The sequence below is a fragment of the Arachis ipaensis genome, chromosome B8 (genome assembly GCF_059453495.1).
Source record: "Arachis ipaensis isolate K30076 ecotype BB chromosome B8, ASM5945349v1, whole genome shotgun sequence".
Lineage (NCBI taxonomy): Eukaryota > Viridiplantae > Streptophyta > Magnoliopsida > Fabales > Fabaceae > Arachis > Arachis ipaensis.
Window position 1 is genome coordinate 127621209 of NC_142443.1, and position 18533 is coordinate 127639741.

An 18533-nucleotide genomic window follows, 5' to 3' on the forward strand; every position below is an offset into this window, starting at 1 on the left:
CTTTCTTTGCGCACCTTCAACAAGAGAAAAGTATTAGAAAATTTTATTTTTTAAGTCTATTTTGTGATATATAATAACTAATAATAACAAATGTAACGTGTTGTAAGGTGGATATTTGAGGTAAAGATAAGAAAATGAGCTTGCAAAAGGTACTCTGAATGGCTAGGAATTACACTTTCGTCTCCTTTTTGGATGGTAATGAAGATACCTATAAAAAATTTCGATATTTTAAAATAGCAAGAATTTTATTTGAGTATAGGTAAATTAAAATATCGAGTGATATTTACCTAAGACATTTTGGTATCTATAAAAAAGGTAGAGTAGAAGGACCTGTTCAAACTATTGGTGTAAAGCTTAAATTTTTAAAAATTAAATAATGAGTTATTTCTGATTTATTATATTTATATATAATTTTATTTTTTTAAAAAATATTTATAAAAATTAATTAAATTAAAGTTACAAAATTTTGAATTTAAAATTGAGTAGGATTCATAATTTTCATAATAATTGGATATTTTTTATTTAAAAATTAAAAATTTTAGTAATTAAAAAATAATTAAAATTTATTAATTTAATTTAAATAATTAATATTTAGAGTTTAATACTTTAAGTTTATGAACTAAGAGAAAATTAATTAGATTATTTCTAATTTTAATTTAAAGTACTTATTTGAAACTAATTAATAAGTTGATAAATAAAGTATTCTTAATTAAAATAATTATATTGGAATACGATTATTACTCTACTTTCTAATTTTATCAAAATTCCTGCTTGAAATATCTTTAGTATTGTCTATTTAATCGCATAAATTGTGAAAAAATTATTTTTGATGCTTTTACTATTAGACAAATTCTTATTAAACCTCAATTTTCTCAACAAAAGATATGACCAATTTTTATGTCCATACTTTTTTAATTTTTAGATACACTTTTAAAGCATGACAAAAGACATTTTTTTTTTATAGTGACTTACAAATGTGAAGTTATACGTATATATTTTTTATTATACCCTGTTTCATTTTTTTAAAGTTCTTTTTTGGTTGGTAAAAGTTTTAACTCTTAAGATGTGTATTTGGAACATAAAAGTATATGCATTTTTTCATGTTAAACATTATGCGTATTTTGAACATATAAGTATGAGTTATTTTGTGCGTTTAAAAGTTTGTGTATTTTAAGCGCATAATTATTTTTATTTTGGTGAATTCTAGCTAGTATTTTGTATTTATGGTGGCTATAATAGTTATGAAGTGTTCTTAAAATTAAAATTATATTTTTTTATATTTTGGTAACATCTTTTTTAATAACACTTTTTAGAAAGCGTGATCAAATAATAAAAAATTATTATTTTAATTTTACTAATATTTTTAAAAATATTATAATATAAACACACTAGAATAATTTTTTTATTTTTAGAAATTAAAAAGTTTGCGTATTTTTTTAGGAGACAACAGACAAGTATATCGGTGTATTTGTTTTAAAATGTGTGTACCAGAGAGAGTACTCGCACTTTCATTATGGTTTGAGTGAGAGGGATGCAAAGAGAATGCTGTACGTAGTTACTTTTCCCGTATTTATTAGTGCGTCGCATATCTATTTATTTTTTTTCCTCATTAAAAAAAATATATGTGTATTGAAAAAGCCAAGTATGGCAAACTTATAATTTTTAATTAGTCGATACATATTAGTTAATTTTTATTTTTTAAATTCTAAATTTTCTTTTAAGAATTTAAAATTTAAAATTTATGATTAAATTCTAAAATTTAAGATAAATAAAATAATTTTAAAAAATAATTAATATTAACTGGAAAAAATGGACTCCTTAACGTTATCTTTTTTTATTAGATGAAGAGCACTTCCCTCAACTTTAAGAATATGGTGATGATAGTGTTTCTAACTCTCTTTGCATAGTATTATTTAGTTATGAGTTTTGATTGAATTAAATTCATCATATATTAAGATTAGAATTATATTATATGACTAATAAAATTTAAGTTAAATTATTCTGTTAATTTTTATATTTTTTAAAATTTATAATTAAATTTATACTGTTTAAAAATTTTTAATTAAGTCATTGTATCAAATTTAAATTTATAATTAGTCATTTTTAATAATAAACATTATAAAAATATTTTCATTTATTTCACATTATTAGTAAATATGTGTCTCTTAACATATCTGTTAAATTAAACGTTTTTGAAATGATAAAAAGGTGATTATAAATTTAAAATTGGTATAGAGACTCAATTAAAAATTTTTAAAAAATAGAGATTCATTTACAAATTTAATAAAATTAAAAGAACTAACATAATAATTTAATTTAAATTTTTTTTTACCAACATTCTAAATTCTAAATATTAAATTATAAATCTTAAATTTTAAATTGTAAATCCTAAAATAGGCAATTTGTATTATATTCAAAATATTTTTGAATGATAGAAATGTTGAAATTAAAAAGACAATTTAATAAAACTATATAAGAACATTATTTTTCAAGGTGATGACCGTACTATACATTATTGAAATGGATCATAACTCATTCAATGCAATGGCGTGCATGTGGCAGCCACGACGTAGCGGTTAAAATGATTGAACAAATTAAATCAAATTATGGGTTAATCAAATACCAAACACACTGACTGAGTCAGCATCATGATGCCATCAAGTATCAACACACAAAACAAGATCAGCAGGTGATGATGAAAAAAATTGATATATATACCAAACCCATAAATAATGTAAAAGAAAAATGATATTTTTATAAATTTTTAGAATGTCCATGAATAATAATTTCAAGTGGCAATTCAGGTAATAGTTTGGACATATTGGGAATTTGGGATATAATCACACTACAACATTTTTTGGTCTTTTATCACGTTCGAAAATTGTGATACCAAGTAATAAAAGCTTTTAAAGACCATATTGAAAAATTTACCCTAATAAAATGATTAGAGACTAAAATTACGTAGATGTTTCTGATTTAAGTTTTGTTATACGTCTGTCCTAATTATATTTATGTAAATTGACTAAGAAATATTTTATTTATGCACAAAAGTTCGCATTCATATAAATTTTGAAATAAGTTAATTTGATTTAATAGTATAGGAGAGAGTGTCTTATTTTTTAAAATCCAAATTTCTTCTCATATTAAATCGAATCAATCCAATTCAATTTATATTAGAAAAAAATATATGATAAATTGAATTAAGTTAATTTGATTTACTGCTTAACATATTACAAAATATGGTAATTTGATTTAGCAGGTGATAGATACTATAAATACAACTAAAACGTTTGCTTCTGTCCAGAGTGGCACTCACAACAGTTAGTGATAATAATTTTTTAATTTTTGTACACTACAAAGAGACAATTAAAAAAAAATGAAAGGAAATAAAACGTACTGATAAGGATCCAATAAGTATTTTTTTTATCAAACAATCCACTAGTTTTGCTGAGCCGCAAAGTACTATAATACAAAAACTAAGAGTCCATGGCATCATTAATCGTATGGAGAAATTATTTTATAAGATTTTCATTTCTATTCTACGAGATTTTATGAAGTACGACTCTTTTGTAATAGAGAGTGATAAAGATTTGTAAGTTTTGTTTCACTGTCATCCTTAGTTTTTCGATGTGAGAACCCATGAACCGTTTGGAGATATGGTTACTAGTTCAGGAGAATCGAATCGAAATCCTCAATTTGTAATATTACTAGGAGCTTCTAATTCAATGCTTGTAGTTGTCTCTATATTTGTGGCTGCAATTGCATGGAAGCAATGTTGATAGTATTTTCGTTCTTTGTCGTTGATTTAAAATGTGTTAATGATGACGAAATTGGTGATAATTGTTCTTTTGGTAAGTTTGCGATTGCGATGACTACTAGCGGAGGTTGGAGAACCAGATCTCATAGAAGATGCACTATAGAATGATAAGGATGTGAATCCCGTCATAATAGCTGAGGATAGCGATGAAAATTTAAGGAGTATTCTAGTTGGTCAAGGTGGCCCCTCTAGTTTTGGAACGCAATAACATCCGCCACACTTTTCGACTTTAAACTTCAAGGCCATGGCATAATAGGAATTTCTAAACATAGAATCCGAATTTAAAGACAGAAATTCGTATAATACATTAGCTCCAATTGAGTTTCAAGTTGGATATATAGAAGTTTTAGAGTAAAGAAGAAGTCGTGTTTATTAGTATCAAAACTTATGGCATCCGTCGTGGAGTTGAACATAAACTCAAAAAAATAATATTTTATGATTAATAAAAATATTTTTATTTTTTTATAGATGTTTAATTAATAAAATTGAATGTTTATTTTAATAATTTTATATAATTAAAAAATTATTAATTTAAAAAAATAAATATAAAATAAAAAAAATAAATATAAAAAATACAATATATGATTATGTACATAAAAATAAGTAAATTGGCTTAGTGGTAATCAAATTACTTCTCATCACAATAACAAATTGGTAATTAATTCTAAAAAAAAAAAAAAAAAAAAAAAAAAAAAAAACTTAATTGTGAATATAAATTTTATTTAATTATATTATAATAAAATTTAATTATAAATATGAATTATATATTATTCTAGTGACATGTTTTTAATGTCAAGTGGAATATTTGATGCAAGAAAAAATAAAAAGAAAGAAAAGAGCAAGACACAAGCCAAAATATAAGTAGTGGAACCCCTCCCTGGTGTTCTTCACTCCCAATTCATTTTTTCCTTCGACAACTGTACCTTCACATTCTCAACGATCACTTCTTTCGTGTCTCTTTCTGTTCACTAATTTTCTCATTCTCTTTTATTCCATTTCATTTATGTTCTTGTTGTTGCTGCATGTTGGATTCAAATAGCAATAATTGAAGAGAAAACTGAAGGGTGTGAAAAATTAAAAAAAGAAAAAAAATGAGAAATGTAGATTACCATTCAAATAATAATAATGTTAGGGAGGCATTACTGCTGAAGAAGAAGCAATACCATGAGGATTGTCCTGGTTGTAAGGTGGATCAAGTCAAAGATACGAACCATAGTGTCTCCATTAAGAATCTTTTGATTATATGGATGGTCGTCTTATGTGCCAGTAAGTTTTTCTTTTTTCTCTATTTATTTTCTTTCTTTCTATTTGGGCACAATTGTTGCTTCCAATTTTTGTTTTGTTAATTCTAAGTTCGTCCTGAGTTCCTTATTTTCTCTTAGACTGTGTTTGGTGTTATTAGGTAAAAATTCAAGTGCAGTCAATTTCACGTAAAGTTAACTGAAGAGTTTCCACTTTGGTGTTATTATATATGATCATCTCTGTGTTTATAACTGAATTCAACTAGTTAGGTTGCTATATAAACTGCTTTCTAACTTTATAATCGGAATTACACCAGTAAAAAATGTGATCAACAAAGTTGTTTTTATAAAAAAATAATAATTAAAAATTATTAAATAATAATTTAGTCAAATATATTAAATTATTTAATAATTTTTATCTGTTCATTATATTGAGACCGAAGACAACTGCATGCAAGTACCAAAAATTATATATAAAAGATAGAAAAAGAATAGTTCTATGATTTATGGTTTTGCCACAAAGTTGCTTTTGTTTTTTTTTTTTTTTTTCCACTGTAAGGGCGTGCATTTGTGAACTCAATACTAAAACAGCACTAGTAGTATTTTTGAAGCAATATATAATTATATATAATATAATAGATCGAAGATCTGAAATCTCGGTTCTATTTTTTTTCCCCTTTAAAAAAAAATAGTTTTGAGAAAATTAAAAAATTACCAACTAAAATCATAGTTTACTTTTTTTTTTTTTTTGGTCGGTGGATTGGACAACTCCCAATTCTAAATACACAACACACTCACATACTCCTCACACATTTTATCATATTTTTCTTCAATTGCATTCTCTAGGGTTTGAATCCTAGACCTTTGAGGTGGGGAGGGGGAGATATGCCATTAGAGCCAAGGCTCATTGGCAAATCACAGTTTACTTTGATCTTTGTGTTAAATGATTGAAATTGTGTATCGAATAAGGACCCATAATTAAAAGTTTTAGCTAAGCCCAAAAATATTGTACACTCGATCTTCTACGCTCTAACTAGTTAGTATGAATAATAAGCATATGAGATTAGTTAAGATGATTATACTCATGGTGTCTTAACTAGTAATTACAAATTTCAATAATACAAAAAAAATGTTGAGAATGTTTACTACAAACTGGTTCTTATTGATCTTCATTTCTTGCTGCGTAAAAGTTGAAACACTTCATTTTTCTTTTCTTTTTTATTTTTTTGTAATATTTGATTACTTTTATGATGCCTTTTTCTTTTGCTCTATACAGCGCTGCCAATATCATCTCTTTTTCCGTTTCTTTATTTCATGGTGAGTTTTGACACTTTAACCATTTACTATTCTTACCTTCCTCTTTATGGTTGCTTTCATTTGTCATTTTGCGACATTATTTGGCTTTCCCAAAAAATATTTAGTTTTATTTTGTTTCTGTTCAAAAAGTGTGTATCCATGAATTTTTTAAATTTTAACTTACTAACAACGTCAAACATTTTACAAGTTGTCTAAATCTAATCATATTTTTTATTCACCAAGTTAATATAAAAAAATGTTACGTAATTAGATTCACCTCTTAAACCATATTAAATTAATAAAGTATTAAAATTAAATTCTTAAAATATTAACTTATGTTTTTGTAAAATACAAATAGATCGAGTATTAAAATACAACATATATCAACTTTCTTATAATGCAACATGTCGTTTATTGGCAGGTAAGGGATTTTAATATTGCAGAAACAGAGGCAGATATTGGTTCTTATGCCGGTTATGTGGGTAAGGTTACTTTTTTTTAGCATTTCAATTCTTTCCATTGTTCTATGATCTAGTATGAGTTCATAATTCCCGGAATCATAATGATGAAATGTTGCAGGATCAACATTCATGTTGGGCAGATGTTTGACTTCTGTTATGTGGGGAATGATTTCTGATCGATATGGCCGGAAACCTGTTATAATAATAGGGGTTATCACAGTGTAAGTAATCTATTTGCATGTTCAAACATTGGTATCCAACTTTTTCTTTTTAAAATATCTTTTATTATATACAATTTATAAAAAAAAATTATTATTTTTAAGATTTGAATCTAAATTTTAAGTTAAATTATAAATCATTTGTCATTTCAACTAATTTATTTTTTATTATTTTTATATGTATTTAGTTTATAAAAGAGTGAATATTATCTATTGATATACTATATACATATACAGAGATTCACATGCAATTATTTTTATAAAATAATTTAATTTATTTGACTAAATTATTATTTAACAACTTTAATAATCAATTTCATATAAAAATTGTATGTGAATTTTTATTATTATATTAAAATACAAATTAAAATATATATTAAAAATAAATTAAATATATATATTTATACACAAATTAAATATATGATGATAAATTTAATATTGATTTTTAGGGTATTTTGATAAATGAATTATATAAAACTTTATAAATTTAAAAATGATTTAATATTTTATGGTATCACTTTATCATGATATATAAATAAAAATAAATATTAACTAATACTAAATTATATATTTATTCATATCTAAATGCTAAAATATTTAGTAATTTTGATTATTAAAATAATAAATATTTTTTTTAACACAAGAATTTATTATTTTTTAACACAAGTGTCAAGAGTAGGACAAGGAGATAGAACAAATAGCAAAAAATAAAAACAAACTATAAAAAGATCTTCCCCCATCGTTAATATGTCCGGTTTATTCTACAGAGTTAGTTAACATGTGTCCTAATTTTTTTTTTGAAAGTAAGAGTTCAATATTAAAGTGGAGCATTGTAGCCAGTTACAGGAACAATAACAAGCAAAGCAACTCTTATGTCATCTCCGGCATAGCCATCAACAACATGAGTTATTTATAATATCATTTTTTAGCACATGAGAATGATTGCTTCACACAGTCACCAATTCCTGTTGTCTTACTCTGAAATATGGCATCGTTCTTGTGTAACCAGATAATCCATATAACTGAAAAGAATTCAATTAGCCAATTTTTACGCCTCTCTTTTTTCATTGGCACATGTGTCCTAATTTTTAAGAGTACTTAATATAATTATTTATAGTGAAAGATTTTAAATTTTTCTTTTAATAATATAAGAATTTAATTTTGATGCACTGTTAGTAACAAATAATTTTATATATATCTAATCATGTAATGTCATATTATAAAAAATAACTACTATTTTATATTTTTATTGACTGCATAAATAGTCATCTAAAAAAATGTATAAAATTAGATAATTTTATAAAATATTTTACATTATCAGTATTTCAAAATTAAATTCTACAAAATAGATGTATTGAAAATTTAAATTTTTTTATATTTAAATAAAAAATTTTAATTTATAATTTTAACATGTGTCATTAAAAAACAAATAACAAAATTCTTATGTTTCTCCACATTTGACAGGCTCTGTCCACCCAAATCACTCATTTCCGTAATTACTATCAACAATTTATTGAAGTTAATTATCATATCACATATCACTGTTTGTCAAAAATAAATCTTTTGAATTATTTTTTTAATTATTTAATAAAGTGTGTTTTTTAACCTTAAATTACTTAAGTGAAATTAAAAAAATATATGTAAGAAAATATTAAATAAGTCATATTTTATAAAATAAATAAAAAAAATTGAGAGGATTTATCCGATTATTTATCCTATTTAAATGGAGTAAAAGCCAATTACTTGTAATATCTTTCATAAAAGCAATTAATTCTTGAGTAGATACTATAAATGCAATGTATTAGGAGAATAAATTATTTTTTAAGCTGTGTGACGTGTTTTCCGATAATTATGATTTCAGTGTGATTTTCAACACATTGTTTGGTCTTAGCACAAGCTTTTGGATGGCAATTCTCATGAGATTTCTTCTTGGAAGTCTAAATGGTTTGCTTGGACCTGTCAAGGTACCTTTTTTTACAATAATTTCTACTTTGATAATTTGACATGTATGTTGAAAAATTAATCTACAATGAGGTAGGAAATAATTAAAACTTTTATCATTTAAACTTTCATTGACATGCTCCTCTTTCTAACAGGCCTATGCTACTGAAATTTTTCGAGAAGAACACCAATCTCTTGGACTTTCAACTGTAAGCTCCTCATAATTCTTTCGTCTATGAATAACTTTCCTTTGAGATTAATATTTGTGTCCAATAATATTTCTCATTTTGAAGTTTTGATGTTGTATTAGTTAAGTGTATGTTTCTAATGTTGTCCTTACTTTGTTGATCGTAATAATGATTTTACAATTTACTGAGCGTTACATCTGTTACAAAATTTAGGTTTAAATTTAGGTAGTTTGAATCTACCAAAATTTACTTCTTAATATAAGTAGTAAGAGCATTTCCATAGTTCGGTTTTAATTTTATTTTATTTTATTTTAGATCCTACAGAAAGTCATATTGACATGTTTTTTAAGAATTACATTTCATAAATAATTATTTAAAATTAAATATAAAATTTGTAAATCTAATATTTAGTTTTATTTTATTTTAAATTTTATACAAAAATAAATTTAATTAAAATTTTATCAAAATAAAACCGTTTTTTCTATAATTTTAATACAAAGTAAAACTTATAGATGTCAAATTTAAAACTCAAAAAACTATTAGAGTTTCTTTTATTGTATGGAAGAAGTATTAATTTTGACTTTTAAGACAAGAAAAAATCTGAGGAGTTAATATTTTTATTAAAATTTAACTAGCATTTAATTATTAAAAAAAATATAATTTCACATTATTAAATATAATTTATATTATTAAAAATATTAATAATAATTAAATGATAACTACAAATCACAAAATGTGATGCTCCTAACACTTCTGTTATTATAATTTAAGAAAAAGTTTAGGGAGTCAATAACTTTGTTAAATTTTGGCCAGCATATAATCAGCAAAAAAAAGTGAGTCATTAGATGAAATCTCACACCATTAAAACTATCATTGATAGTTATTTAATGACTACAAATCACAAAAATTGTTGGCCCTAACATTCTTCATAATTCAATATGTTTCTTTTTGTTCAGGTGAGTGCAGCTTGGGGCATAGGTTTAATCATTGGTCCAGCGCTGGGAGGTTATTTGGCTCAGGTACTGTATACCTTTTTTTTCCTTATCTAAATAATTTAATATTTGTGCTGAACAATAATAACTAAAATTATTAAAAACCGCTGGACCTCTAAAATTTCTAATTTAACCAGTATTGTCTAAAGAAATACATTTATTGTTTGAGGATAGAAAACATAAATTTTAGACGTAATTCGTATTTAATAGATATAGTTTGCATCTTCAAGTCTTATGTGCAAGCACATTTTTAATTCTTTTCCAAATTATGTAATGCAGCCAGTAGAAAAGTATCCAAATATATTTGCAAAAGATTCCTTTTGGGATAAGTAAGTATACTTTTTTAATTTTTATAAATCTCTCTGTTTCTTTCTATAATTTTATCCTTCAATTATGTGTGGATTTTCATTTTGTGAACACATATTGTTCTGCAGGTTTCCATACGTCTTGCCTTGCTTTGTAATATCAGGATTCGCACTTGTAGTTTCTATTGTTTGTATTTGGATTCCGGTATGAACCTTCACTTATTTATATCCTCTCTGTTTTACAATATTTGTCTCCTAAAATCTTTTAGATTCTGCGTTTACAAGTACAAGATATAATTCTTGAACTACTTTTATTCTTAAAATCATTTTTATCTGAATAAATATCCAAATTAGTATTAAAAAGATTTCAGATTGAATACTTTGATTTTCAATAAATTTTTACTTTTTAGAAATTTTATTTTAGTTTCCAATTTTTTATTTTTTAGAAGTTCTCAAGAATTTCTCCTATTGAATAGATTGGTTCTTCTCTTATGTTAAAAGAAGACTAATTTATCTTATAGTAATATTTTTTAAATTTAATTGTCTTCTAATAAAATTTATTAAAAATTTATTTGTCTAATACGTATATTAAAAATTTGATTGAAAGTGAAGGAAAAACTAATTTATCTAACAAGAGTAATTCTTGAGGATTTTTAAAATAAAACTTTGTTAGAAATTAAAGTATCCGATATAAAATTTTTTGAATTTTGTTTACTCTTGTTATCTTTTTCTGTTGGGATAGGTAGTTGATCATAATTTTAAAAGTGGATTAGACAAAAAAAATAATTATGGTCAGCTATGTATATTTTTTTAAAGGATAAATGGTCATTTTTAACTATGAAAGATTGAGACTCTGACAATATCGATCATGACTAATTTAAATAAATTTTGTAACCATCAAAGATTATATCCATTTGACATTTATAACCAAACGTTAGTCTATAAAAAACACCCTTAGTAACATCATCCAAATCCCTTTTTTCTCTTTGAATACTCTCCTTCTTCTTCTCATCTTCTTTACCAAATCCAAACCCTAAGTCACCATCTTTTCTCGCTTCATTTTCATTCCCATGGTCACCACTGTCGCCACTCCCAACACACCCTCCATTTCCATCATGACTTTTATTGTCATTAGTGTCTCAGAATGAATCAATCCACAACGAATGAAACCAATCGGAACCTTATCGCAGTGAGAATGTAACCGCTCTGTTAAAAAGTCGTTGACAAAGATAGCAAAGGGCATTATTGTACGTTCACAGAAAGAAGGCCACAGTCATTTTCTAACAATCGTCACAATAGCTTCAACTCTCGCTTCCTCTCAATAAGTCGTTATGTCTCTGCCTCTTGTCTCATAATTTTGAGTCTCTATTACAAACAGTTTTTAAAAAGATTATTGAATAATATATACTTGACTTTGTAATTTGAGTTGTTAATATTTGTTGTACCTAATTTCTGGGTTATAATTTAGGAAGAGTTTTAAATATATCAGAAACACCGATATTTCAGTTATTTCAACAGTTGATTTAAATTATAAAAAATATATATAACAATGGGACAGAAGAACCAGAGTTTCATAGAAATAATGAAATCCACAAAAAATTGTGCCTAAGATAAAGCTAGACAATGAAAAATACTTTTTCAGACTTTTTGATTTTGAGTCATTTAAGATTTTGTTTAAATTCTTATCTAGGCTAAATTTTCATATTAATTATGTCATTTTATTTTCTTACTTTTGTCTCGTTTCACTTTTATAAATTGGGACTTAGGATTTGATTGGGTAAAAGAAGATAAGAAGAAGAAAGAGAATATTCGAAGAGAAAGAAGAGATTTAGATGATATTATTAACACCAATTAAAAACTAAGGATATCTCTAATAGACTAATATTTGGTTAGAAATGTCAAACGAATATAATCTTTTATGGTCACAAAATTTATTTAAATTAGTCATTATTATTATTAGTATCTCAATTTTTCATGATCAAAAATGGTTATTTAATATTTCCTCTTTTTCAAAAGACAAACATTGACAAACACAGAAAGTAACAAATTTGTGATAAATGATATTTGTTCATTTTTGCGCCTTTGATTTAGAATTTGATGATTTTGCAGGAAACACTTCACAACCACAAAGATAGCAATGAGTTCATAGATGATGCCGAAGCTATTGAAAATGGAAGCAGTGGGAATAACAAAGACAACAATATGATCCATAAGAAAGAGAACCTTCTCTTGAACTGGCCTTTAATGTCATCCATCATTGCTTATTGTGTTTTCTCACTTCATGATATTGCTTATCAAGAGGTTAGGATTTCGGTTCATGCTACTCTTCTAATCTAACACAATTCCTTTTTAGATTCTCTTCTTTCCTTCTATTTTGCACGTGTATGAAAAACATATATTTTATCCTTAATATTAAAGAAAATACAGAAAAAATCCTAACAAATTTTAGAATTTAAAATTTATAATTTAAAATACAAATATAAAGATTTATAATTTAGAGTCTAGAATTTAAAATAAATAAAATAATTTATAATTATAATTTTTTCTAGAATTTTAGAATGGGTTCAATTTTCACTTATTAAATTCTGCAAGTTAAGGGTAAAATTTAAACTCCAGCTAAACGTTAAAGAACAAAAAAGTATAATTTTTCCTACAGAATATGAAAATGTGACATTTTAATTTTGTTCTTTCAACTTTCTTTAGGTTTTCTCATTATGGGCTGTGGCTCCTCCAAAGCTAGGGGGTTTGAACTTTACAACTGATGTCGTTGGTGATGTTCTTGCAGTATCAGGTATCAATTTGACATCTAAAAATATTTCCTACTCAATTTTTTCCAATAAAAAAAAAAGCAAAAGGGAGATGGACAACTAAATTATCAATGGAGTAGTGAATGGTCAATAGTATAATATGTGACTCAAAAATTGGATAATCTCAAGATGATATCACTCAGCCAACGAGTCATAGCTCAGATTTAAATTTTACTCCTAATTTATAAAAAAAAAAAAAAATGATACCACTTAATTCCCTTTCTATCGAATCCTAAGGGATCCACTCCACAATAACCCTAAGTTTACTCCATTCTAGTTTTTATTTATCTATTACAGTAGTATAGTCTTTTTTCTTTTTTAAACATAAATTGAACCATTCTTAATTCTAGACATTATAATATTACAAATTTATCTGCATTATATACTCGTACACAAGATATTTTAAAAATTTCTATACACTATTTTATCTCGGCCAAATTTCAAATTTAGATGTTGTTACACATAAGACAAATAAATTGTCATTGTATCAAGGTCTCATACCAGTAATATAGTCTCTTATGTATAGTTGTAATAGCTCCTAATGGGTCCAATCCACTAATTAAATGGCCCACCGCTAATTGGGTCCATGTCATATATAAAATAATAGTTTAAATAAATTTTTAGTTACTACAAAATATTTGTTTTTTTTTTTTTTTTGGTAAAATTTAAAAATTTTTGGTTTTAGTCTAATTTGTCATATTAAGTATTGTGTAGCAAGTTAAATAATAACATGACAAATTGAAAGATTAATGTGACAAGATCTATTACATTAACAATCAATCTGTTATGTTAACATACACTTAACAAAATAAATTACGAAATAGACAAAAACTAAAATATTTTAAATTTTATTGGATCAAAATAAGAAATGAGTATTTTATACGAATCAAAAGCTTATTTAAACCTAAAATAATATATAATTGGCTGATAATATAAGCAACTTGATAGACAATGTATTAAAATTATAACATTTAACTGATATTAGATTTGGACTTTGCATAATTACTGATTTAATTTCTTCTGAAATAATGGTCAGGTATTTCACTCATCATCTACCAAATTTTGCTATACCCTTCTGTGGAAAGAGCTTGTGGACCTATTGGCATTGCTAGGATCTCAGCGGTCAGATTTCAATTTACCTAATTGTTTTTAATTATTGCAATTCAGTGTATCATATTTTTATATTTATATGTGTTCTTGGTTGGAACCACGTGCAGATTTTATCCATTCCACTTTTGCAAAGTTTCTCCTTCATGGCAATGTTATCAGGCACAATACTATTCTTAGTGATATGTGGTGCTTCAATTCTGAAGAATCTTCTAGCTGTAAGTTTACCTTTGTTATTTAATCATTCATTAATGACATTGAGGGTTTAAAATAATGATTCAATCCCTTGGATTCACAATAGTTGCTACTTTAGTTATTTGCACACTGCTAATTAACCAGAAATGTTTGGTAACCAAAACATATTAGGCAAAAATAGTCGAAATTTGTCTTATTTAGCATTTATTAATTGTCGCTTTAGCATTTATTAATTGTCGCGACAATTAATAAATACTAAATAAGATAAGTTCTGATTGTTTTTTTTCTCTCCCTAGCATTACCCCTAATTAAAATAGTGCATGCTATGGTGTTTATGGTTATGGTGATTATATAACTTTAACAATGCTTAAAAGTGTTGCTAAAATTAAAATATTTTTTAATTTGAAAAATAATTATAAAAATATTATTAAAATATAAAAAATATTATTTTAATTTTAACACCACTTAAAATTGTATAACCAAGATAACTATAGATACTATAAATTTCACCTATTTTATTATGTATTGTACTTATCCTTATGCAGAGAATCAAAAAGGAATATTTTTAATAAATATTACATTAAAATGTGAAAATGATAAACTTGTTGAACAAAGCAATTTCTTCAACGTAACAGATATTATGATATGGAGATTATTGTAATTTACATGAAAAATAGGTATAAAAATGTGTATTAACAAAAAAGACAAATTTGAAATTTCATAACTATCACTTAAAATGGTCATATATAACTAGAAGAAAATGTAAAACAAGTTTACGTTGTACATTAAAATTAAATTTATAAAATAACATGATTGGCTTGAATAGGCCTAAGAAGATCAATTTAGTAAAAAATTAATTTTATCCAAATTAGAAGTTTGACTGATTGTTCTTTTTTGTTGGACTCAGGTAACAGTAACAACTGGTTTGTTCCTCATACAAAACAGAGTAGTGGTAAATTTCTCTATAATTCAATTAACGTTATAGAGACTAGTTTTTCATGGAATTATTGTAATATGTTGATGTTTGGAAAACAGGAACAGCACCAAAGAGGGGCAGCCAATGGCCTTTCAATGACTGCTATGTCTCTATTCAAAGCAGTTGGTCCTGCTGCTGGTGGTGCAGTGTGAGTATCTAACTATTTATGATTTATTCTCTCTTTTTTTTTATTTAAAAAAATAAAAAAAAATCTAGGTAACACTTAGGGGCAACTGCTTTGCAATCGATCCGATTCTTAGAGATCGAATTTTGGTATTTTTTGCATGTACTTTTTAAATAGTTATGTAAATATTTTTACAAAAGTTTGGATAAACCAAGTTTGCCAAATATAAATCCCTCCCATCAATTGAAATTTCAAGCAAACAAGCTGCAAGAAACTATTTATCTTGGTATCTTAGCATTGACCCGTATCTCTTAATTTTATTTTGAGTTAGCCTCTAACCCTTCTGAGGTTCTATACTTTCATTATTCCATATTTTGACTTTTTTTACCGGGGTGTTAAGGGTGTCCGCGGATTGGATCGTATCGGATATGAGCGAAAATTCAATCCGATCCGCACAATTTTCATTGGATCGGATCGGATATGATATCCACACTTTTTAGTGCCGGATCGGATCGGATATCGGATATATCCGCATAATTAAACATTCTCTTTTTAATCATATTTCTATGTAAAAGAATTTGATAAAAATATTTCTTTCATACTTTTAAACTTATTTATTTCTAAGATATTTTTAATCAAACTCTCTCTAAATAACAAAAATAAAATAATACAATATATGAATAATAATTACTAACTAAAACATACAAACAAGTAAATATAATACCAAACATATATATATATATATATTTTTAATTATTATAGTACGGATCCGCGGATTGGATACGCGGATGTAGAGCAGATATTCGCGATCTGATCCGCAAAGGGTGCGGATCGGATCGAATCCGATCCGATCAATTTGCGGATCGGATCGTATCCGCATTTTTCGGATCGGATGCGGATATTTACCGCGGATCTGCGGATACGATCCGATCCATGGACACCCCTACGGGGTATAGGACTTCATACAAAAAATGTTTGGAAGACTATAAAAAATATTAAAATAATTTAAAATTTGTTATTTTACATTTATTAATTATTTTTAAAATAAATAGATAATTTTAAATATAATAAATATATAATTATAGATATTATATATATAAAATTAAAAATATCAAATTAAATAAGATAATTTTATATTATTGTCTCTTAAATTACTCATTTTTCATTTTTGCATCTTATAACCTTTGTGAATGCAGATTAACTTGGTCACAGAAGCGGATGGATGCTTCTTTCCTCCCAGGTATGATTCTCAACTAACTTTTTAGTGCTTTTGATGGGATATGTTACCTGCACAAGTAAATGAAATTGAAGATTTTGAATGAGATAATTGACTATATTGATTGATGTGCCATTATATAGTAGATAGGGGTGCACAGACCCGGCCCGGCCCGAACGTCCGGCCCGGTCCCGAACACTTTTGGGGTTAATTTGGTGTGATTTCATCGGGTTTAGGGCCGGGTAAGGGTCTCAAAAATAGACCCGGTCATTATTTCGGGTCGGGTCCGGGCCATAGCTCGGGTCATCCGAAGTCGGCCCGGTAGCACGGTCATCATACACAATTAATATTTTGTATTATTAGTGATGGATAATGACTATTCTTATGTGGAATTTAAGTATTGTAAATCTTAATATTTTGTATTATTAGTCATTATAAGACTATAAGTTAATGTTTTATGTTTAGAATGCATAATATTGTGTTATTTGTATGGATTTAAATATTTGGTATTATTAGACAATATTAGTATTGATTGTGGTTATACTTTAGTATTGATTGTGGTTATGCTTTAATTTTGAAGAAGAGTTGGTTCTTGTTATATTTTTCTAAGTGAATTTTACCATGTTAAATAATGGTTGGAGTCTTGGAAATTTGGATATTTTTACATGCTAGCTTACAAGAAGGTATCAACGTAATGTAATGTTAACGGCCCGGTTTTCACCCGGTATAATTGTGGCCCGAAAGTGTATTGGTTTCATCAGGTCTAGGGCCGGATTCGGGTCTAATAAATGGACCCGGTGTATATTTCGGGTCGGGTCTGGGTCACATCAAACCCGGCTTCACCCAACCCATGTGCACCCCTAATAGTAGATATCGGTATAAAAACTGTTTTATGCCGTCATTTAATTACATCTGTTTAGATGATTATTTATACTGTTAACATAAAAAGTAGTAATTATTTTTAACCATTTTACACTGAGAATGTATTAAAATTAAATTTATAAAAAAAATGGCTAAAAATATGTCTTTCTTCTGTATCAGCTAAGTGTTTACTTTTTCATATGCAAGTAATATTTCTAGTTTTTTTTTTTTTTATCTATTATATAGTTGGAAATTATATATTTAACTGCAGGGCCCCATATGGTATTCTTTGCCTTGAACATAGTTGAAGCAGTTGGAATATTGATGCTGTTCAAACCATTCCTTGCTGAAAAGAAGAAAACACAGAGAGTTCAGTTAAACTAATAAGCCAATCAATTTTGTCATAGTGGAAAATGTGTGATGCTAGTTGCCACATTCATAGCAGTAATTGATAGAGCAAAATCAAATGAACTTATGAGAAGTGTGGTAATTAAAAGGAGCGAATGGTTAATTGGCATTTTTTCTTTTTCGCTCCTGCTTAAAAAAAATTAATAAAGCTTTAGTTTCATCATTGAGATTTGAGATTGTAAGCATGCATGCATGATTATGTATTAATTTAATCTACGAAATTACATGTATGCTTTAGTTTAATCTTTTGAATAAATTGAATAACAAAAATGTAACTTTGGGATGAGAAATTCTTATTCACTTCCTTCACACAAGGAATAAGTTCACGTTCATTCTAAAAATTGTAGGCAACACAGTTTTATCAAATGGAGTTGTCTATA

The 18533-nt window shown here is 26.2% G+C and overlaps 1 protein-coding gene across 2 annotated transcripts; it reads left to right on the top strand.

The window, feature by feature from the left end:
- The first annotated feature begins 4706 nt into the window (after window positions 1-4706).
- LOC107614433 (protein ZINC INDUCED FACILITATOR-LIKE 1-like) lies at window positions 4707-18320 on the top strand. 2 transcript variants are annotated; one of them, XM_088496388.1, is made up of 17 exons: window positions 4707-5083; window positions 6335-6375; window positions 6776-6836; window positions 6934-7036; window positions 8895-8997; window positions 9130-9183; window positions 10119-10181; window positions 10434-10483; window positions 10589-10664; window positions 12569-12760; window positions 13163-13250; window positions 14303-14388; window positions 14484-14591; window positions 15476-15520; window positions 15604-15692; window positions 16865-16908; window positions 18017-18320. In XM_088496388.1, exons 1-17 carry the CDS (start codon window positions 4909-4911, stop codon window positions 18127-18129), a joined length of 1491 nt encoding a protein of 496 aa, XP_088352514.1. In that variant the 5' UTR covers window positions 4707-4908; the 3' UTR covers window positions 18130-18320. The 2 variants fall into 2 exon arrangements, with proteins under 2 accessions (XP_088352514.1, XP_088352515.1); XM_088496389.1 differs by lacking the exon at window positions 16865-16908 and having other exon boundaries at window positions 15604-15696; window positions 17992-18320.
- Window positions 18321-18533: the final 213 nt, after the last annotated feature.